This window comes from Syngnathoides biaculeatus, chromosome 10 (genome assembly GCF_019802595.1).
Source record: "Syngnathoides biaculeatus isolate LvHL_M chromosome 10, ASM1980259v1, whole genome shotgun sequence".
In the NCBI taxonomy this organism is placed as follows: Eukaryota; Metazoa; Chordata; class Actinopteri; order Syngnathiformes; family Syngnathidae; genus Syngnathoides; species Syngnathoides biaculeatus.
Genome location: NC_084649.1, coordinates 14,372,385 through 14,395,974, shown reverse-complemented (window position 1 = coordinate 14,395,974; position 23,590 = coordinate 14,372,385). Strand labels below are relative to the sequence as shown.

Below are 23,590 nucleotides of genomic sequence, written 5' to 3'. Positions count from 1 at the left end.
GACGTCACAACCATAATCACCCTGCCCGTTGGTAATATTCCACTCATATTGATCCAAACAAGCAGTACTGTTATTGAGTGGCAGCATGGAGATCCCAATTGGATAGATGGTGACAATAGGAAGAATGTCTCACTGATACCAGCACTCTTCATCTTCACCATTTTCAAAAGTATTTTAAGACCTGTTCTTTGAATGATGGGGTTAAGGCCTGAGCGCCACACATTTCAATAATAGTGGTGCTCATTTCAAACTTGGAAAGAATTTACTGTATAAGGATGATCACTGAGGTAGATATGTACTTAAATCATCCTGTTTACAAATAGTGCTGTCTTTTGTCTTCGTTTCTCTCTCCCCTCTTGAAAACTTTGTTCTGTTTGACTGATTCAATTATAATACTAAGAAACCGCAGCGGAAGCTTCAAAATTCCACTGTAACATTAAAAAAAAAAAAAAAAAAGTGGTTGACATAAAAGAATCCTCCATTCTGCTTGACTTAACAGCCGAAAAAGCCAAAAAAAAAGATCAAACACTCTGTTTTGATGACTTTGATGAATTAATTACTTATGGGTGCTAAAAATATAAGTTCTGTACACAATCATAAAGTTTATTTATTAATGGTAATGGATAAAAAAAACATATTTCACTTCATATTTTTGATGTCAGTGGTGAGGAAAGTATGGCCACACTTCCCACTGGATAATTTACATTATCAAGAGTTATATAACATTTATTTACAAATAAATATTACAGCAATGTATATTTGACTTCTGAAAAAATATGTTTTAAATGTAAATGAATTAGTATTAATTAATCAGTACATAATCACATTAAAAATTAGGATCATTAGTATTCCATTTTATTGCGTCACGGTGGTGCAGCTGGTTTGAGGGTTGGCCTCACAGTTCTGAAGACAGTGGTTCAATCGCGGCCCCTGTGTGGGTTTTCTTCGGGAATTCCAGTTCCAAACATATTCATTGGAAACTGTAAATTGCCCCTAAGTGTGATAGTGAGTGCACCTGTTGTCTATCTCTATGTGCCCTGCCATTGGCTGGCAACCGGTTCAGGCTGAATGATGGTACCTGGGATAGGCTCCGGCACTCCCGTGACCCTTGTGGGGATGAGCGGCTAAATAAATGGAGTGATGGTTCGTATTTTATTTATAATTAATCTTGGGGGGATACATGAATGATGGATTTTTGACAGATAGAAAGAGCTGCTGACATGACAGGATCTGAAGGTGTACTGCTTATTATGAATCATTACGATGACCTTTTTTTTTTTAAACACTCAGCAATATTGTTACATTTCCTCATTCTCCAATGCTGTTTATGTTGTTGTATTTATTTTGCATTGCACATTATTGCCCGTCCATTTGTCTTTGTCTGCCTTTGTGTAGTTATTTGCTTCTTGGCAATGCTGCTGAACTTTCTTGTGAAATATTTACTCTTTGGTCTCTCGGTGAAATGTCACCAGGCAAGTTCTTGTTACAGTGCGACTTTAAACGTGTTGATGTCTATACCATGCATGCTAAGTCACTAAAGAAAAAATGGGCTTGCTACAATATTGATGGTGTCGTGTTTTTCTCTGCGTGACCTCCGACCCTCTATTGCTGAGAGTAAAACGTGTAAGGTAAGGCAATGTGGAATAGTGTTTACACTCAAAAACTCTGATCCCACACAAACTCAATGACACCAAATGTGGAACTGATAAACAAGTACTTCTGGATTCTATGGAAAGTACTTCCAGGAACTCCACCTCAGTTTTTGGATCAGAAAGACATTTGGGAAACACTTTATAACTCCCAGCCCTTCATCATAACTCTTTAGTGTCAGCAACACCACTGAAGCAATTCCATTTTCTCTTACATAACATCAATCTATTATTTTTTTTGTCTTCTCTTTGGGGAAATTATGTAATGTACTTAAAATGAAGAATACACACTTTATTATTGAAATAAACATTTACATCTTTATATGTATTTGTCATTAATTGAAATCCTTATTTTTTCTTAACATTTAAAAATTTTAACCTTTTTAATTAAATAATATTCCATCAGTAACAATATCACAATTGAAAAATATTGCCAAAAAAGGACAATCAATTAAAAAATGATAATTGAAAAAATGAACAATTTAAGTGAGAATTGTTGTATTAAAATGGATTATTTTACATATTTGTACACATCCATTATACAGCGTGGCTCTAAAGTACAGTTGTTTGTAGTTGTTTCATATTTTGAATCTGTGCGCTTTGTTTAATAGTTGCCAAATATTCAGTCAGTCGTTCGGTCCTGATTGTCTATGTGTGCACGTATGCGTGTGATTGTTTGTGTAAGTGTACGTGTGTTTTTCTGGAAGTGGAATTATATCCATCCATCCATTTTCTGAGCCACTTATCCTCACCAGGGTCTCGGGAATCCAGGAGCCTAGCCCAGCTATCTTCGGGGAGGAGGCGAGGTACACCCTGAACTGGTTGTCAGCCAATCACAGGGCAGATATAAACAAACAACCATTTACACTTACATTCACACCCATGGGCAATTTAGAGTCTTCAATTAACCTACTATGTATGTTTTGGGGATGTGAGAAGAAACCGGAGTGCCCGGAAAAAACCCACGCAGGCATGGGGAGAACATGCAAACTCCACAGAGGTGGTGCCGAGATTTGAACCCCGGTCCTCAGAACTGTGAGGCTAACGCACTAACCATTTTTGCCACCATGCCGCCATTAGCTAATCATGTAAACCATAATTCTGAACCAGTATCCCAAAGCCTGCTTTTCGCCTGCATTGTATACACATTTAACTTAAAGAGGGTGCATTTTATCAACCAAATATGTCCTTTCTGGACAAAAGTTTGCCTCACACTAGATGTATAGTCTTGAATTAACCTATAAAAATTTGGTAAGGGGTTGAGGGAGGAAGCCAGAGCACCCGCAAAAAACCCACACTTGCCCTTCACATTGGCCTCGCTAAATGAATTCTGTTAGTGAAAGTCCACATCCTCCACATAGATTGTGTGCAAAGCACCAGGATCAATAAGGCCCTTTGACAGAGTGAGATATCGATGCCTTCTCAACACAGTTGCACTAATCGCTAGCAGTGAACCACTGAGGGACTGAAAGGCTCAAATTTTAAAAGAAATTGAGCAGATATATAAAGAAAAATCTCTTTAAATAATCACATATATGGGAATTGTACTCTAAAAGAACCATAGTGACGTGTAACAAGTAGAAGAAATTCTGTCATTGTTATGGTGATCCGAGTTTATTAAGTTTTGTGGTTGCTTGCATAGTCACTAACACTCCTGTGCAGAGTTGTGTGCAGTGTTGGTAAGAACTGTATGCTAAAATCATTTACTACGTTTACTATTGGATCAACTATCTTTGTTAGGAATTAGCATGGAGTAGTATTTCATAAGTGAATTAATGATTTGCAAGTTTTGTGGACAATAGTTTTACACATCCCAACTCTGAGATAAATCACAATTCATCTTTTTGCTAATATGGCGAAAGTTTGCCTTAGCTCTACTGTTATGACTTTTACCTTAATAATTTTAACTTTTCTGCTCATGTAGAGTAAATTTGTCAGCATTCAGATCGCCATTTCTTCATGTACAAACTTTTTGTGCTTATCTGTTGTTTGGCAACATTTAGAAGACGCACGGTAATTCATGACAGTCTGTGTTTTGCCAGTGTGTTTGGGGTCTTCTGCCCCGAACAGTATGTACTCTGCGTCAGCATACATCTGTTATAGGTTCATATTATGTAACTGCGTGAACTTAAACTCTTCTCCTACTCCCAAACACAAATGGTATGCATGCACAAGATGACACACACTGACAGATGACCACACAACTATATGTTAGGAAACTCTAAAAGGCTGGACACAACAAAATGAATCCATATGGAGGGAGGAGTCAGTTTCAACAACGGGCCATGTTTACCTTTTTTTTTTACGATAAGACAAAAGAGTAGCAGTGACTTTGACAGTTAGCCAGCGGGAATTACAGCATTCACGTCCATGACCTGTGCACATAAATAAAGATGTTTGCACTTTTTAGTTTACCCGAGTCATCAGATTGTAATGTTTATGTTTAAGAGTTCTTTTAACTATTTGTCGAAAATTACACAAAACCAAAACATAGGGGGGGGGGGGGACTTGCAGTGAACTGAAAAGATGAAGTTCTGCAGCACTGCAGAGCCAGAGTGTTTCCATATGACCTTATAAACTTCTTGAAAGCCTTTGGATTGTAAATATCTCCCTGTTTGTTTTGGGATCCTTAGCATGCATGTGTCGCTGCGAGTGTGCATGTGTGTGTGTGGGTGTGCATGAGAATCACAATATTATGGTTCTAGCTGCTGGCAGTATGAGGCTACACGTGATTTCCCGTACAGCACGTGGAGGCCAGCAGAAGAGGACTGACTAGTTGTTTTGCTCCGTTTGTTTGTGTCATATGGAAATACAGTATATTGTCATGAGCCTCGCTAGAGATATGCTGCATGTACAGATGATCAAGATTATGTCACATTACAACGTAGTCTTTTGCAAACACCTCTAAAGTTGCAGCCTTAAATCAATTGCCAGACTGCATTTCAGAGAACAGCTTTATGAAATTTACTTTGAAGCCAGCAAAATGTCCTTTTGAACAAGATTCTCATATTTGTCCTTTAGAGACAACATGAAGTAGGTCATAAAGTTTGTTTTTCTTTTCTTGTTCTCTTCTCCACCCACCAAACTTTCCAGACATGCAAGATTCTTGTGTATATAGTGCCAATATTGGACTGTGTCCAACTTTAGTCTTAAAGTGGTACACCATGAAAAAAATAAATCCATTGAAGTGGTACGAGTTGGATGCTGAATGCTGTTTTTGTTCTCCACTGTGTAGTTATGCAGCGTTGAGGCTCACAATGACACCCCATGATTGGATAATTATCCAGAGTACTGAATGTTCTTCCATATTTTTGATCTGCAAAATTAGATGGTGATTCATTCCGATTCATATTTCCGGGATATCCAGTCATTGCGGTACTGACATTTTGGATTATGTTATGTTCATGTGGTGAGATGAGACCTTTGCATCTTTTTATTTTTCAAATCTGTTTTGCAGGAATCCCTCTTTTCCAATCTATTGACTATCACTTTGAGGGTGTCATTTTTCTACTTTTTACTGCAACAAAAAAATTTTCATTTGACAATTCTTGTATCATTAAACGTGAGAATGATAAATCTGTTGGACCAATAAGTGACCAGGATTAGTTCTCCCATATGGTACAATGGTTTGGGACAAATGGACTTTTGCCAATAATCATCTTGAGTCCATGTTTATGGACTCATAAGTGATCACTCACACGTCCCAAACAAGCTGCATATTTTGTTGCGTATGTAACTTAATGTTTCTGATTGTAGAATTTTTGTTGTTTTGTTCCTGAAAAGTCTTGATGATAGTGCTTGACTTTCTATGCTCTCTGAATGAAAAGGCCAGAAGAAATTAAAAGATGAGTTTGAGAAGAGTTTTGGCTCTCGCGTACAGATTAAATTTTGCATTATTTACAATGCGCAAAGAACCAATACATATAATTTGTCTTAATTAGCCCAAATCTTTCTCCATCCTGTCCTTACCTAACATAGCTGTTTAAAAATTGACTAAATCTTGGCTCACTACTCTCATAGCTACATGCTGTCCTCTCAAAACTGTTCCCATGGTGATATGTCAGTGAAGAACCAGCATTGATACATGTGTAGAAAGTGGGGCATCACACTGAGGGAGTTACAGTTTGCAAGTCATTACATGTCTTTTTCTTTTTTATACCTGCACGTGAGTAGGCGATGCGCCACACAAAAGCAAACTGTTCCACTCCGTGTGATGCTTTTGTTTGGGTTTTTTTCCACACTCACTAAACTAAATAAATTGAAAATGGCTCCATGCCTCAGATTGGAGCGTGACATGTGTATGTAAACATGACTCCCGGGGAGGTCCTCCTTGAACTGGGCCAAATTGGGTCAGTGTCTTGTTGGTAGTTGACGGACAGACTAAATGCTGATAACATGGCATTATCTCTCAACACTGCTGTCATCTCTTAACAGGGCATTGGCTGTATTCATCTTTGCCTCTTGGAAGGGTCTTTTTTTTGGCTCGCAGGGGGGGGGCAAGTTTATGTTGGCTCTTTGCCACAGGCTAGTGCATGCTCTCAGCTTTCATGGCACGTGTTCTGCTGCTTTTTGTATTTAGTCGCCTATGCTGTTTTTTCTTCACTCTTACTGACTTCAAAGGGGGTGTAGTGTGCCACTGATGCAATAGTTTTGAGTTAAAGAGACTTAACACATGTACAGTGTGACAATATGTAGTCTCACTGACCAGCGATTTCTGTTTCCATGCATCATGACTGTGCAAAGACATGACTTAAAGGGTAACAGGCTATGCAAAGCTTCCGGAATGCATGTGTGGAATGTGTCAGTGGACTTGAAGAATGTAATCTCAATGTGTGAGGCTGGTCAGGTGCTTTCCACCTCAACCAACAATACTTGCACGTGTTGGCCCAGTGCAGCCTTGAAATGTACTAAATTTAAAAACACAAAGTGACTTTACTGTCAAACTATTTGACTTTACGAGATTGTGTGATTGCGTTATGAGAGGATAAGAATGAATCAGAATCAGCTTTTTTGGCCATGTCTGTAAACAAAACACACACAGGAATTTGTCTCTGGTATTGGAGTTGCCTTAGTACGCCATAGATGGTGAGTACGAAAAACATTGGGCAGCCAATTGAAAGGGAACATTTTTTTTAAAACTTAGTTGAGCAAAGTTGTCCAAAAGATGCAGAGTCTTCCACTTCAGTACTGAGAGCAGTTGGAATACCCATTAGAGCAATAGTCCAGTGTAATGACCAGTGCTTGGCGCTGTCAAGACTTGAAGGAGTGTATGCAGTTTAAAGTCACTAGCCCTGTGATCGTATGTAATATTAATTCTCATTGGCCCAGCAGGATGTGACAACAACAGCTCGAGGCAGAAAATTGGCAGCATCTTACAGTGGAATTGTAAGTTAGCTGTCAAGAATGTAAGACTTTAATTGCGACAAAGAAGTCGGAATGCCTGCTAGTTTTGGTTTGGATTGATTGATAGCATAACATACATGTATCGATCACGTAATGTTTGGAATAAAAATTAAAGAGATTACATGTAACTGGAAAACAATAATGAGCTAGTAAACAACTGGTTATAATGTTCATCCATACAAGGAGCCTGTTAATTTAAACATTCTCCCACCTATATGTCTTTGTGCTTCAACGTTAACAGAAATGTATGGTAAAATAAGTAAATCCAGTGATCTAGTGATCACTTTAAGGCTGAATGGTGACTAGGTTTTTAGGCACGTTTTATGTTTCTCAGAAATACCGATTTCCTCCTTGTGGAGTATATTTATCACTGGACTCACATTTTATGATCTACAATATTTACTCTTCAAACATCCTCATTCTTATCTCACAAATGACAACCCGCCATGTTGTTGAGCAGGGTTCACACATCTATTGTCAAAACATTGAATTAACTAATTTTGATACAAGCGCTCCAACCCAATTCCTTGGTTGCTGCTTGAAAAAAATATAGTAGAGGATTCAAAAACAGTGACCTGTATAGTTTGGTGGCAGCAAATTATTTGAGAGAGGGGAAAAAAAACACATTGTAGGGTGAAACGAAAGTACTGTGTGTGTTTAGGGTGTTTTATGATGCTGAGAGAGATACACCCACAGACAATCTGGCGCTTTGATTGTATTTTTACCACTAGTGGTCAAGATCTTGTGATCAGACGAATCAGACGAGTTTTGCTTCCGTTATAGACAAAAGGAATGATAAGGAATGATGTGCGGGTGGGTGTTGGAAAACCTTGGCGTAAACAAGGCTGTCCTTGACTTGGCATTTTGTGTCACCATGCCTGTCACATTCACCATTAACACTCTTAGCACACGAGAGTGGCACGTGGCCTTATAGGAGTAACATATGGAGCAATCCCCCTTCTCTAGCAAGCTATCACCCTCGGCCATGTTTCCCTGGCTCACGTGTTGGTTGGGGAGTGAACGGGAGGGCGTTTGTATTCACAGAAAAATGGGATGTCCACTGACTACAGTAAAGCAGTGTGTGATTCCCCCACCCTTGAAATCCTATCCATTTTTTGCGTAACTGCACGTTTTCACTTCTAAACTCTGCCCATAAGTCTAGTGTTTCCTTAGGGGACTGGAGCACAACAACAATAGCTTTAAGAAATTGCGAAAGATTAAAATCAGTTCATTACGGCGTATTTCAACAACAACTCGAGCTTTCATGACTGAACAAATTCAAAGAAAACAATATCAATTGTCTTTTTGGGTGTCTTTAACCAGCTAACAAATAAAAACAACATCTGCCCTTACATACTTAACAGCTTTTAAGGGGAATCGCACAACAAACAAATGTAAAATAAGGCAATCAGCCCCAGGAGATGGGTATTTGTCTTTGTCTTTCAAAGGCACGACTCACGCAAACCGATTCAAGATGGCAAATGAGCACGCACATGTTAAAAGGTCTGTGTATTCACTTGTGCTCACAAGGGTTGAGGGTGTGCTGTAGCCTAAACAGCTGACTTTGGGCGAGAGGTGGACAGGCCACCATCCACTCACAGGGATGATAACATTCTCACAACAATTTGTCCACACATTCACACCAAAGGACAATTGTGACTTTTTAATTAACCAATCTTGCATGTTTTTAAAATATGGGAGGAAATTGGTGTACCTAAAGAAAACCCACACAAGCATGAGGAGAACATGCAAAAGGCCAGAGCCTGGATACGAACTCAAACCTCAGAACTCTGAGGCAAATGTGCAAACCATTCATGCAATCTACTTCCACTACAAAAGCTAAATTACCAAAATGTTAGCTGAAAGATAAAGTGAATGAATGAAAATGTCCAAGGTTGCGCACCCCAAATGTCCTTCTATTTGCAATTTAACCAATAATTCCTGGTTTAAAAAAAAAAATAAACACATACCTAGCCTTAAAAGTCATTAAAAAAACCTGCACATCATCAGAGACAGGTGAATACACATTGTTTCAACTTATTATCAACAGTGGTAAATTAAATGCAGTGTTATTGTTTCAACTACAATATCAACAGTGGTTAACCTATTTTCAGTCGTGACAGTATTGTTACAGTATCACTTGAAACATTGTACAGTGGCCAGCACCAACAGTGTTGTCACTAAGTTTCGTTTTTGCTTCACTGTATTAGGTAGTTTCATTATGATGAATTGTGATGAATAGATACCACCGGAAGCTTCATGTTGTCCTGCTAATGTAGTCAGTTATACTCTAATATCATAAAAGTGGTGTATTCAGTATACTTTATGAAGTTGTTTTGATGAGAATCCTACACCCTTCTTACAAGAAATATTGTGCTGGAATGTACAATGTATGCGGAAAAGGTTGGCGATTACATCACTGCCCTGAGTCAGTGCTGGACTAAAGACCCGGTGGTGCTCTCAGAGTCTATTGTCCATGGCCGCGGACCCATGACATGAGAGGAGCTCAGAAAATGCTGACGAAACAGTGAGCCAAAGATGTCTCTGGACATTTCTATGCATCCAACTTTATAGTTACAATTTGGGGAAGACATATTTCCTTTGCTCACATGAACCATACATGCATGGTTGTGTTTAGTGGAGACGAACTTGATGGCACTGACCTCAACCCCATTGAACACAGTCCACCAAGGAGTCCTTTCCAGTCAAAGCAAAAGAGAGGAAACTTGGTGTCCTGTTTAAAGGCTGATCATTTAATCGCTTCTCTGTCTGGCTCTGGGGTTCTTTCTTTCTGTTTGTAATCCGAGTGCTGAACTGGAACATCAGAGATTAGTGTGATTAGACTGTAACCAGTGACACATTAGTCTGACCCATTAGGCTGTCTATCACTCACAAACATCAGTGCAATTTGGATAGTATTCTTGGTGCAATGTGGGAATCAACAGCGTTTTAGTTTCCACTGACCCATAGTGAAGCAGTACACAAGCACGGCGCCATATTGCCGGTCAAACCCAACTTTTATACAGTGCGAGAGCCCTTGAACCAGAGCAGATTTTTTAAATTCCCCAAGACCTGTTGTGCTCTTGGTTGTCACAATAGACGACTCAGTTCTTCCAAGATAGCATTCTGTAGAATACCAACTGAAAAGACCAGAAAAGATCGATGGGTTGCCAGTCAAACAAAGCTCTTTGGGCGTCGCTGAAGCGGAGCATGTTTTTCCCAATGCCCGAGACCTATTGTGCTGTTGGTTGTCACAAAAGAAGAGACAGTTCTTCAAAGAGATCATTCTATGGAATACCATCTGAAAAGACCAGAAAAGATCAATGGCTTTTGGCAATTAAACAGAATGGATGGTGAGCAACGAAATAGACACGCCTGTGTAGCGATCATTTCATTACAGGTAGGAATTATTCTTCTCAATCTCAAATTATCAAGAAGTACTTATAACGGCAAACTGACTCATTTAAGAACAATGCGTATTTTTAAAAAAAAAAATGTCTGTCGGAGGTTAACATGTGACCGCAATACGCTTCTGTGTATGGAGGAAACAACTGCTGTCCTATTTTTTTTTCCAATGAAAGTTAATAAATGCGAGTTTGTATAAAACCAGGGGTCATTTATTTAAATATTGGTATTTGTATTGAAAAAATCTGAGTGGTATTCCTGATTTAGAACAGATCCAGCAACGAAGTATTTGTATGCGTCCAGAGTTTTATACACTTTCAAACTTTTCTGTGTAAATCTTGACGACTTACCCACTAGATACATATGTATATCCATTTGTCCAAGACAAGTGGAAGTGAATTAACAGTCCATTTTCTTATTGGCGAAAACATTGACTTCGGCATTAAATATGGGTCCTCCATGCCAAGTGTCTCTCATTTTTTCATGTACCTTCGTTTATTATCACGGTATCGGACAAAACTCTGGGTGTTGTGCTATAAGACATTTTCGTTTCGTCTCAACGGAATTAACTTGCAACAATGCTTTGTTTCACCGGCAATATTGTGAGTCATGTGATTTTATGACATTGGTGCATGAGCGCTATAGTGTTTAGTGTAGTGAAGATACCCAAAACAGCACACCACAGGCACATAGTGCCATAAAGCATTCAGACTGCTGGAAGTACAAAGAAGATGAAATAGTTTTGGTAGCAGTGGTTTTAGAAGAAAAATTAATGGAAGTTGGGCTAAATGTTGTCTCAGGTCATGTATAGGTATTTATTTAAGAAATATTATCTATTTATTAATGGGAAGGATGTCACTTATCTACTGTTGGAATGTTTGTTCAGTAGCACATTGATTCAAATTTTGTCACACGTGTGTTACTAATAGGAACAAGATGACAAGAGCAGGTGGAATTCTTGGGAGGACCGAGCCCATATAGTTCACGCATTCGGAGAATTTTCCTAGTTATGTCACATGGCCTCACACTTTTACATCATGCTATGCGGCCGTATATTAGAATGACGAACATAAAATATTTTGTCTTTTCACACTAAAAATCTCTTGGTATTTATGTTTTGGTCAATACATGTACTTTTGTTCTTATATTGTTGTCCTTTAGTAGGATCAAACAAGGTTACTCCCACATTCCCCCAAAAAATGCATGGTCGGGTGATTGAAAACCCAAAATTATCCTTAGGTGTAGATGTGAATGCTTGTTCGTCCTGCAATTGACTAGTGACCAGTCCATCTACCCTGCCTCTTGCCCAATCAGATGGGATGGGCACCAGCACACCCCCAAACCTAATCAGGATAAGCAGTACACAGAATATATGGATGCAAATCAAGCCATTTTAAGGTCCATACATTTCCTCCGAAAAATTCCCTGCAACCACCCTACTCCGGATACTAATTCAAGATCCCTGACACACAGCGTGTAAGGGGTATTTAACTCTGAGGTGTTACAATTGTTAACTTAACACACCAAAATATTAAAAGCTGATTGGTGTCTTGTGGCTAGCAGAATTAAGTGAGACTTAAAGTAGAAGTGACCTTCAATAACCTAATACTTCAACCGTTCAGCCCATGTTATGACTCAAGACAACAATTAAAACAAAAGCCACTTTTACACTCACAACCAACCACTAACACCTGACTCCGCATCTTGACAATGACATCATCCACCCAACACCGGTCAACAACTCCCCCTCCCAGATGCAGAAATTCTCTTGCTTGGGTGACAAGCGTTCGGTAATGGGATGTTATGAGGAAACTCCTATGTGCACTGGCCGCATACTGAATTCTTTGGTTGGCCTCGGGTACAGGGAAGGGACAACGTGCCAAAAAAGGAGTTTTATTTTGTGTAAACAGGGACAGATTTCACACTTAAAATGAAAACATAGCTTGTAAATTTTTTAGGAAAGAGTAACATCAACCTCACCTAATACTATTTGTTATGCGTGTGAGGGAACCCTAATCATCGTACTACCATAATACATACTGTACTTATTCATGTATTCCATTTATATCCTTTTATGACTTGTTTTGGACAGAAGTCAAGGAGGATTGTGGCACGGTTTTACTCCATCTGGCTAAAGAGTTTGACAACTATGCTCTGTGAGCAAGTTGACATAGTAAACAAGACTCCACCAGTTTGTAGCCACACGTGGCGTTGACTGACTGGCATGTCTGCGGTGAAACGGTTAAACTAGCTAACTTAATGAGCCACCACGATACCACTCTAACAGGGGACATACAATTCCTGTGATACGTCGAACTGTTACAAAGTGTACATGTTCTGCTGTTGACTATCGGCCCACCACAAGTGGCGGAGGGGCCTCTGTGCAGAGTGGTGCGTCATGTTTCCTGTTGGCAGGCTCGAGTGCAATGTAGTGGGCAACGTGAATAAGCTAACATAATTACTGCAAACACGTCAAGTGGACTGGATGTTTTTGTTGTTGTTGTTGTTTTTTTTTCCCCAGACGCCCCGGCGTTCCATTCACCATTAAAATATGTATTTTTAGATGCACTGCCTGTGCAGTGGCTTGGTTGGGGCAAATGAGTGCTTTTCTGCTGACCTAAACAGTAAGGACTGAGCACTCATAAGCACTAACAGTCTATCCTCTTAATTTCAAACATCTTGGATGCACTGATTTTTATTATATTTTTTTGGGCAATCAGATTTCAGCCTTTATGTGCTGTGATGTTAATCCAATCTCTCCAGGGCCTTCTGAGTCAGTACTGGCATCTGATTGCAATATATGTAAAATATAGAAGTGGAACTGTTTAACGAATCCGATTTCCAACTTTTCCTCACCAGAAGTGGGTCGTAACACACAACATTGCGACAACATATCTGCTTATGCGATCTATTTTGTCAGACAGACTTCTGCCTCAAGCAGTGACACATGACTGTTTCACTAATTCTACAGAACCGCTAGTGTTTTGACTCCATTTCACCAATCAAACGTAGGCAGACAGTTAACGTGACCATTCAGTCTCCACTGGCACACACACACACACACACAAGCTAAGTTTACAAATTAAATGGAACAATGGAGGAAACAATCCTGTGCAATTTGCAGTCACAATAGGGTGAGGCACAACTTCCCTGGCCTCACCTTCAGTCCATTTTTATTTTACAGACTTTGAAAAAGTAGACTTACTCAATTTTGTGAGGAACCCTTTTTACTGTTACTTGATTCAGTACTGAGACTTGAGTACAATTTATGGTTACTCTACCAAACTCTGGTCTTCATAGTGCCAGCAGGCTGGCTCTTGATGACGTTAGCATTTTTTCCATCCTGATTGTTTGGTCTGAGCAAAATTTGTTCCAGCCAACTGCGAACATTAAAACCGATCTGGAGCAATTTGCACGCATTTTTTGAGTTTTCAAAATGCTAACAAGATTCGAATCAAACCTCATTTGAGTCCCCGCCCTAGCTCCTGGATCTGCCACTTTGCATTGCTGTGCAACTAAACAGCCCCAGCTCATGGAACGAAAAATTACCTGAAAGATAGTGCCTTGGCTGGCCGCCATTAACTGCTCCTCAGTGGGCCTTGCTCCTCCAGCAAAGACCCTTTGGAGGAACAAGGATGGGACCTGCTTCCCACTCACCTGGGGTTGCTTCATTCAGAATTCACTGTGAGCGCCAATGTTACACAAACTGTTGCCAGCTTGGTGTTGTATTTTCTGGAATGTACAAGCAATTCAAAATATAAGAGGTCATCAACTCACCTCGCGGCCTGGTGAAAACAGTGACGTCACCTTTCTTTTGTACGTAGGCGTCAATGCGGTTCGAAGCCCAGCAATATGAACCTGTCCACATAGGACACACGGCGCCATCATAGATGTCTTGATTTGAAGAGAGCTGCCCATTTTATTCTTTTCAACTTTAGTTCCTAACCGGAGTTAAATAATTTGGTCAACAAACTACAGTACAGTCTCCTTTTGGATGACGTTGTATGAGGATCGTGACCGCCATATAGCACGTAAGCAAATGACTGAAAGACTATTCAGTCACGCCGCCCGTCTATGCACCCACTGGCTATTCTTGTTCTTCCATGCACAGTTATAAAATGATAATTTAAATTTGAAGCATTAGATGGGTCCAGAGAGGGACACGTTTTCAAAAGTTCATGCTTATAATATTCTCCTGTCGGGTCAAGGAGATTATTTTAACATTTAGAACAGAAGTGCTGTTGTGAAAACTGTTAAATTGCAGTTTGCAACCAACCACAAGCGCTAGTACTAGGTTGCTAATGATTAGTATGCGATTTATTTTTTTGTTATTGTTTCGCACGCTGTTAGTTGGATATTAATTCTGAACTACTTCAGATGATATGTGGCAGTTGCATGTTTTTATGTTGTATATTTGTGATTTTCTATTACTGTGACAAGCTAGTGGTGGTATAAAAATATGGATCAAATTGGACAAGAGCCCATTGAAGGTTCACGTGCCAAATGCACCACCTAGTTATGTTTTTTTGGATCATGATAACATGTCTGCACAGCACTACATTCATGCAAAAAACATCTAAACCTGTTGGGCACGTTACATGTCCTTCTCGTGTTTGACATGAAATGAACCTTTTGAGCCCAAATGCAAACCTCATACGCAAGCCTCAGGTTGTCTCCGGGGCAACCTAGGAGAAGAACCTGCAACATTAGTAAACAGCCCCAAAACAGGCCTTCAGTCAGTGTTGTGTTTTTGTGTCGAGTATTTTTCCTGTTCTCCCCTCCCCCCGTTTTCTCTCTCTCCCTCTTTGTTTGCGTGATCCTCCGCGAGATGCCTTGTCTCCTCCCAGCGACAACTGCGCCGCCGTGATTGGCTGGTTGTCGTTTAGGGGCGTGGCTGACTGATCTTTACCAAGCAGAGACTTTGGGGTGGTGCGTCAGTTAAGCCAGAGTCAACGTCACGCCAATACGTTTTTGTAAGCCTTTAGTGATGCACACGCAGCGTTTGATGACACAAAATTAATGGCGGAGACTATATAGTTCTACAGAAGAGGGCTGTACACTTCCCCAGGGCAACTGACGCGAAGGAAATAAAGGATTTTCTTGCCTCGGTCCTTCCTGCTCAGCCTTTGTTTTGGGTTTTTTTTTTTTTTTCAACGCCAGCCTTGGTCGAAGCAGGTGACGTGCAGCGCCCCCTGTGGACGAAGTGGGAAACAAGTTCAGGATAGGGAGCCGGACCAGTGGCCGAGCCTCTTGCCTTGCGTGCGACGTGGGTCCACCACGCTCAGCTGTCCGATGCGGAGTGAGGATGAGTCCCGCTCTGGAAGCCCTCATGCAGGCGGACGGGACTCCCTATTCGGGGAAAGGGGTCATGCTTGAACCCTTCGTGCACCAGGTGGGGGGCCACTCCTGCGTGCTGCGATTCGGGGAGCAGACCATCTGCAAGCCGCTCATTCCCCGCGAGCACCAGTTTTACAAGAGCCTCCCGGCCGAAATGAGGAAATTCACCCCTCAGTATAAAGGTAAGAAACGGGAACGCCTCGTCCGTCATGGCGGTGCGGTGACAAGCTAGCTCGCATGTTTCTCGTGTGTATGCTAAGCATTACGTAACGCTCGGTAGTGCTGCACTTGCACGTGGATGTTCGCTTGAGTAGTTGCAAACATTCTGGGGAAAGAAATGTATTCTGAAAATGGCAAGACCTCGGTCGTGTTGTTTGTACATCGCGAAAGGAGCGCGGGGGGGGGGGGAGAAGATGGCGGCCTTGGATTTGCTACCTGGGCCTTCATTCCAGACTTTAAATCCACCTCTTCACTCTGTCACCACTAATTTGCAGTTAGAAACCATATACTGTATAATTGAGGTGATTAAGCAGCATCTTTGCTATGTACATCATCTTAACTGTTCAAAACAACATGTCAACACTAAAAATGCATCATACTTAGCAGAAATGTTTCTTCGATGTATGGATTACTATGAACTTGTGTGAATAACTACAGATGTATTTTACTGTTGCAATTTAACAAGTTTACCCGAGGACAAAATGCTGAGATGACTAAATTTAAATGAATGTAGTCGTTTTGCTTGTATAGTTTTGCTCACGTCATTCCGAACGCCATAGGTACACTACTGAAATGAAGAGAATGTTGGGAATACATAAATACAATATTGTAAAACTAATATTAAAAGTTGGGTCAGTGCCTCAGATATGTTAAGCTCTGTGAGCCCAGCACAGATGGCAAAACCTCAGCCCGGACAGACCATGTTAAAGGAGCCATGATGTCACCTTCCATATGAAAGCATCAAAAGCAAAGAAACTGTATTTATATCTGGTTTGTCACAGGGTGATTTGTGTTTGTAATCGTGAAATATGTGCATTTAGTATTAAATGAAACCACTAACAAATCCAGGATTCATTTAATTCACCACAGGCGAAAATATAAACCACCATACATTTTATTATTGGGGGATGGATAGCATGGCCTGCATTAACACTCCGATTACCCCACTAATGACTCGTGATTTAGTACAGACTGAACCACTTGTCTAAAGGCATCTGTTAAGGAGGTAAGACTTCCCTGTTATTTGAGTCCTCAGAAATCCAGCGTGGTACTAAAAAAAGACCCAGTACGTGGAGTCTGAGCATTTAGAGAGCAGACTTCTAGGACAAAGACTTAACAACTGTCAAACATTTTCATATACCTATTTAAAGGTCTCTTGCCTTAAAGTGTATACCTGACCACATAAAGGTTCCAGAGACAAATGTGTACTCAAGTTCTCACCTCTGCCTTTTTATTTATTTACTGAGAACAAAGAGTTGAGTCACAAGTTCCCACACTGGCGGCTTGTGGTGCAATGACTGTGCGATGGCAAGAAGGCATACAGGCCTAAGGATGCTGATGTCAGCACAGATGATGTCAGACGTGCCTCACGCTTAGGAAGCGGAATGGCCGCCGGGTCCTCGGCCCTGCGGTTTTAATATGCAGACGTGCTCAAAACTAAAGGAGCCTTCGGAGATTTCAATTACTTCAACAATACAGTCGGTCTTGTAAAAAGGTGTTTTGATATTTGACAAGGACATAATGTCCATATTTCTGCCAGCGTATTGACCACATCCCGTTTGCGCTTCCTCTACATCACAACTGTGATGTTTACTCTGTCTGAGACAAACCCCACCTTTCACAGGACACTCTTGAGAACATAAGTGTGTATAAGAAAAAAAAAATATTCAAAGGTCAAGTGCATGACAAAGTACAAAAGCTTTGATGGGGCTGTGTGCTCTATGGATTGTCGGTAATTTACCAAATGCTTCAAGCATGCATTGTCTAATAAATATGAGCTCGATTCATGCTCAGGCTGTAATTGTTCAATTTGAATTGAATTGGTAAATAAATGTTGCTTTAAATGAGGAAAATAAACAGCCTTGTCTGTGTTTTCACTACCTGAGCTTGTGTGTTGTTTGTTGGTCGTAATTGCTTTTAATGTTCTATGATATGATGGGAATTTTTTTTATCGTGTATTATTTCCTTGTTGAGCCAACTTCCTTAGGAAGATGGAAAATGCATTGTCCTTACTGTACTTAATGACATACATGTAATTCCAGAAGATGTCCTGTGCTATACTGTATTTAGATTGTTTTCATATTTGTGATTGTAAAGTGTTAAAACACCCCTTCTTTCCCCCCCACAGGTGTCGTTTCGGTCAGTTTTGAAGAGGACGAGGGAGGGAACCTGTGCCTCATTGCTTACCCTCTTCATAGCGAATCGGGCGACCTGGAAAATAAGGACCCCTCGTCGGACTGCGAGCCCAAGAACAAGATGTTAAAGTGGAGCAACAAAAAGCAGTCCCCTTTGCACTTGGAGAACGACAACTTCAGCAAAGAGAGAGCCCGACAGAGCCGGAAAGACGACAAGATCATGAGGTAAAGTCCTCACCCTGAACATCCTACGGGGAAACTTTTTAGTGACACAAACGCTGACCCTTTGTGTGTCCGCACTTTTTTTGTAGCTACCGTGATGATGTGCAAGCGCAGCAGCAGGCAGAGGTCCTGTATTTAAGCCTTGAGAAAGGCAACATGGTGCCGCAGATTAAACACAATCCCTGGAGTCTCAAATGTCATCAGCAGCATTTACAGAGGATGAAGGACAATGCGAAGCACCGGAACCAATACAGTATCCTTTCATGTCGCTGTCATCTTGGAACACGCGGCACTTTTCTATGCATAAAAAGCACAGATTGTATTTGTCTCGTGTCGCTGTGCATTCCTTGACTCGCTTCCACAGAGTTCATCCTTTTGGAGAACCTAACGTGGCGTTACACAGTACCATGTGTCTTGGACTTGAAGATGGGCACCCGGCAACATGGCGACGACGCTTCAGAGGAAAAGAAAGCCAATCAGATCCGCAAGTGTCAACAAAGCACATCGGCTTCCATAGGCGTTCGACTCTGTGGCATGCAGGTAAAGTCTAGACCAGAGGAACCCTCCTTTCCATGCTCTTGTTATTGTGATATACAGTGGTGCCTTGACTTATGAGTGCCCCAACGTGCGAGTGAGCTTCAGATACGCCACCGCTCCTGTGAAAAGAAATTGAGCAATTTTAGGTAACTTATGCCGCTCCCTTGGCTGGAGGCCAATTTTACAATAGAATGGTCCCTTCGATATGACTTGGGCGGTTGCTTGTTTGGTGATGTTACAATATTGGACACCATTTTGTTTTGAAGGACAGCAAGGGAAAGGAAAAAGATGCAGAATCGTTATTGTGAATTCCTGATTCTTGTTGGATTTTGATGGTGAATTTGGTTTATTAATACCTTTGTGAGCAGCTGAAGGGTTCTCCTGAAGATGTTTGGATTTTGTCTTGTGTCAGATAGCTTTATCTTTGAAGCCTCTGTGTTTGTGACAAAGGTATCAGAAAAAAAAACCCAGGCAGTACAACATAGACAGACTTGAGTCATTCCCTGTCATTGCTGTACTGTATTTACTGTATACAATTGTTGGCCATGCGTGTATTTTATAACAGGCACCATATTGGGTAGGTCAGGGGTCCTCAGGCTTTAATATACAAATCACAAAAACAAATGGATTTGCTTGAAAAATATGCTGGTTTTTTTTTCAGGTTACATTTATGATCACACTGCAACAGACATACAAAATTTTGTTTCGGTAACTTTACAACCTGGAGACCAAGTTGAGCTCCACCAACAATTGATTAAAGCGCATAATTTTTAGTATATAATTACCGCAATGTCATTTTGGTGAGCCAGCATTGGAATGCCTTCTCTGGACACAAAATATAGACGATCATAGAAAAATACAACAAGACGTTAGAGGAGCTGATTCATCAGCACAGTCATCTCCTCTAATAGTGACTTGGCTTAAATGGAGTTTTTGGCTTTGTTTTTACGAAAAAAAATATTTTATAATTCACCCTTACATGGGAGCAAAGAGAGCCACAATCACCAATGAGCTTTCAGCTGTTTATTGAATCGGACAAACAAATGGACAGATATAACATGAAAACACTTGCAAGGAGCACTGTTGATAACTAACGCTGACATCCGAATCCGGCTCCTGACACCACTCATTAGGTCACGCCCTTGAAAGGCGCACATCTGTACACGAAGACTACAATATTTATGCTTAAAATAAATAAATAAATAAATGAAATGATTTCTCATGTTTTTCATCAATACCACTATTTTTCTTTATTTAAAAAAAAAGACAAGATGGAAAAAGAATGTTTTGGAGCTGGATTGGATTATTGACATTTCAGTGGAGGAAATCAAATTGATGGAAATAAATTGATTCGTAGAGCAATGAATGTAAGTCTCTTTAAGTCAAGGCACCACTGGACTGCGGTTGTGACGCTCTTGTACTCATTTCCCACTCTGATCTCCACAGGTGTATCAGTCCGATTCTGGTCAGCTCATGTTCATGAATAAGTACCACGGCCGAAAGCTAACCTTCGCAGGCTTCAAGGAGGCCCTTTACCAGTTTTTCCACGACGGACGTCGTCTGCGGCGTGAGCTGCTCTCCCCGGTGCTACGACGTCTCCGCGAAATGCAAGCTGCCCTGGAGTCCTGCGAATCCTACCGATTCTATTCGAGCTCCCTGCTCATCATCTACGACGGAGATCCTCCCAGAACGTCCTCTCGACCCAGACACCGCGGTGGAGAGGAGGGCGATGAAGATGAGTTGTCTGACGAGGAGGAAGAAGGGGCCTTCGGTTTCCCTCGTTCGTCCTCTGCAGGCTGCAGCGCTGGCGGAACCGGAGGGAGCGGCAACGGTAACGGCGGTCGCTCGGCCCACAGCACAGCGGAGTCCAGCAGTCCCACGGTGGACGTGCGCATGATTGACTTTGCGCACACGACTTGCCGCCACTACGGCGAGGACAGCGTCGTGCACGAGGGCCAGGACAGCGGGTTCATCTTCGGGCTCCAGAATTTGATCACGATCATCTCCCAGCTGGAGGATCACAGCACTGACTGAGGCTTACACCAGAGCCGCCATGTTCTGAATTTCAAGCCTGGGGAATGAGCTCGATGAGTCGACGACCCGCTTCTCCGAGGTGCGTCCGCGTTGGAGGTCTGAGCCTCCCCGCCTGCTTGGAGAGAACCTCGGACTCCTTGACGTCAGCAGGGAGAGTGCGCGCGGTGCGTCACGCGCTCTCCCTCACCTGCCAGAGGACAGGGCTGCCTGAGCCCTAAGTCGCACCTTTTCCTCATTGAGACTTCTTTTTTTTTTCCGCGCATAGCGGGAGGAACGAGACTGAGGTCTCGCAACAAGACACAGACTCGTAGCATCCTAGGACACTCACCCCTGCGGTGCACAGGTTTCTTCATTGTGCATTCTCTCTGAGAGAGATATTGTGAGCTAGATGGTCGAAATGCAAGTTTACTGTAGTTTAAAAGAGTCTGACATGGTGCTTTACCTGTGGCATGAGTTTATTTGGTGTTTTAGGGGAGTGCAATTCTAAGTGCCAGTCCCTACGAGTATAGCACATAATACTGGGGGAGGGACTTAAAAGGGCTGACCTTGGCTGGCTAGGTCAGCAGCCTTGTAGCAATCAACAACGTAAGCTCCTGATAAGGACATTTTGTGTTTATGTTGGTGTTTGTAAGAAATGTGCTCTGTGTCTCCAATCAGGCACTTTGGGGGGCTTTCAACACACGATGGACAAGATTATTTAGGAACAGGAGAAGGGCTTTGCCTTTTTCCCACAGTTCCCTCTGTACTTGATTTCCTGTAACAAAAGATATAAGAAAAGTGATTTTTTTTTTCTTCCTTTTATTACAATGTGCATTTTGTTGGACTTTCTCCTATTCATTCCTTAAAAGTGGACTTGAAGAGAATTCACTGATTTTAAAATCACTAGCTACCAAGAGACTATTTATTTGAAATGGTTGTTGAAAATGGAAACCAATCACATTCCAAATAACCACTCAAATGTTTTCTTATACTGAATTTATTTTGTTATTTGTGAGCCGATAAGCTCACTTGTGTACCTGTGTGTTAGCAATGTCTTGGAAAATAAAGACATTCATTTGTGGTAAGGAGTTTTGTATTGTGTGGTTGTTTTTGTGAAAGGGTTTGGCTGTGTAATAAAATTAATAGATTGCTGTCACCATGTAAATGAAAGAAAATTTAGTCATGCAGTAAATATATTTCCTTGAAGAAAAATTTGTTTCTTATGAGGCAGGCTTAGATGTATTTAAAGGTCAAGTGTCATGAAATAGAGGAATTTTAGTATGTTATTCATGAAAACATGGCAGCCAGTATGGACCATCCGTGTTTTCACCACAAGATGTGATTTTGACGTATATGGCTTTTAGTAACTCCCGCCATGAAAATCTTCTCGAGGGATTTGTTTTCGACAAGCAGGAAGTGACGGAGGCAGTAGCGCACTCAAGCGGACTTGTTTCTATTAGTTTTATCTGCGGGAAAACAGCTCGTTGTTCCTTCATGTTGGCCAAAATGCCGACTTGCTTTTTTGCTGGATATTGCTCGAACATTCGGGAGGATGGATTTACCCTTCATAAGTTTCCAAGCGACCCGGTTCGTCGTAAAAAATGGATTGCACGGGTGCAAAGGACGAGAGCTTCGTGGGTTCCAAATGACAGGTGGGTGTGTATACAGCTACTAAAAAAAAAATAAAATAGTTTGGGGGGGGACCATGCAATCCATCTCTCATAACATAAAAGATCCATGTAGGTATGACAGGGGTGCTAAATGTGTCTGTGTGTGTCAGACGACTTCCGCGTCAGACTCGCTGGCGAAGGCTTCCGCACCGGGCTCGCCAGCAAAGGCATCCATGTCGTGCCTCGCGGATGAGCACTGCTTCGGCTGGGCTGGTTCATACATACATACTGTCTGGGAGTCTTGTTAGTTTGAAATGATCCGCATATCATCTAAATATGGCTCGAAACAATAGGGTAATATTGCCCTGGACACTTCACTTGATTGTGAGATCTTCTCTTCTTCGAAAAGAGCTTCTGTGTCAGAAGGGGCGTTTCCCTTAGTACGGTGACGTCACGGACAGTAGATGCAGCCAATATGGCGACCACTTGGATGTCGAATGACACTTCCGCAACTTTGCACATGGATGACGCACTTTCCACTCATGTTTATTTTTTGTATCGACATTCAAGTGAATAATGTTATATGTATGTTTCATTTCAATATCTATTTTAGAGTGTTTATAGGGATGACACTTGACCTTTAAGTACATACAATAAGAAATGTATCGCTGTGTGAAGCAATAGACGTCTACACTTGTGCAAACTGCACCCACAACAATAAGATTCCAACCTGCAGCGACGTCGCACATTGAATCGAGCAAAGGTTTCGGATTATACAATACAACGTGAAAAACCTGAATGCTTGCTTCCAGCCAAAGCAGGAAGCATTAGAGGGTGTGAGGCAGCCCACACACAACACCAACACACTTTAACCTGAAGAAAGAAAAAAAAAGTTCAGCGGAATGGCTATTGTGTCCTAATCTACAAACTGGATTTCCAGCACTGGGAGAAGTACAGACAGTATGTGATTGACTGGAATCCAATGTCAGTATCATTTGTAACAGTGTGAAGTTCTTTCAACAGCCTGAAACTGGGACAAACTTACTTCAATTAAAGCATG

The 23,590-nt window shown here is 41.3% G+C and overlaps 1 protein-coding gene across 2 annotated transcripts in view; it reads left to right on the top strand.

The window, feature by feature from the left end:
• The window catches only part of LOC133507786 (inositol hexakisphosphate kinase 2-like), a 45,133-nt gene extending 23,132 nt beyond the window's left edge, over positions 1–22,001 (top strand). Inside the window, exons 1-5 of one of the 2 annotated variants that reach the window (XM_061833218.1) lie at positions 15,383–15,976; positions 18,142–18,373; positions 18,460–18,623; positions 18,735–18,910; positions 20,354–22,001. In XM_061833218.1, coding sequence (XP_061689202.1) covers positions 15,763–15,976; positions 18,142–18,373; positions 18,460–18,623; positions 18,735–18,910; positions 20,354–20,941 — 1,374 coding nt within the window. In that variant the 5' untranslated portion in view covers positions 15,383–15,762 and the 3' untranslated portion in view covers positions 20,942–22,001. Of the gene's footprint in view, positions 1–15,382; positions 15,977–18,141; positions 18,374–18,459; positions 18,624–18,734; positions 18,911–20,353 lie in introns of those variants that run through there. The other variant, XM_061833219.1, reaches the window with a different exon arrangement.
• The last annotated feature ends 1,589 nt before the right edge of the window (positions 22,002–23,590 follow it).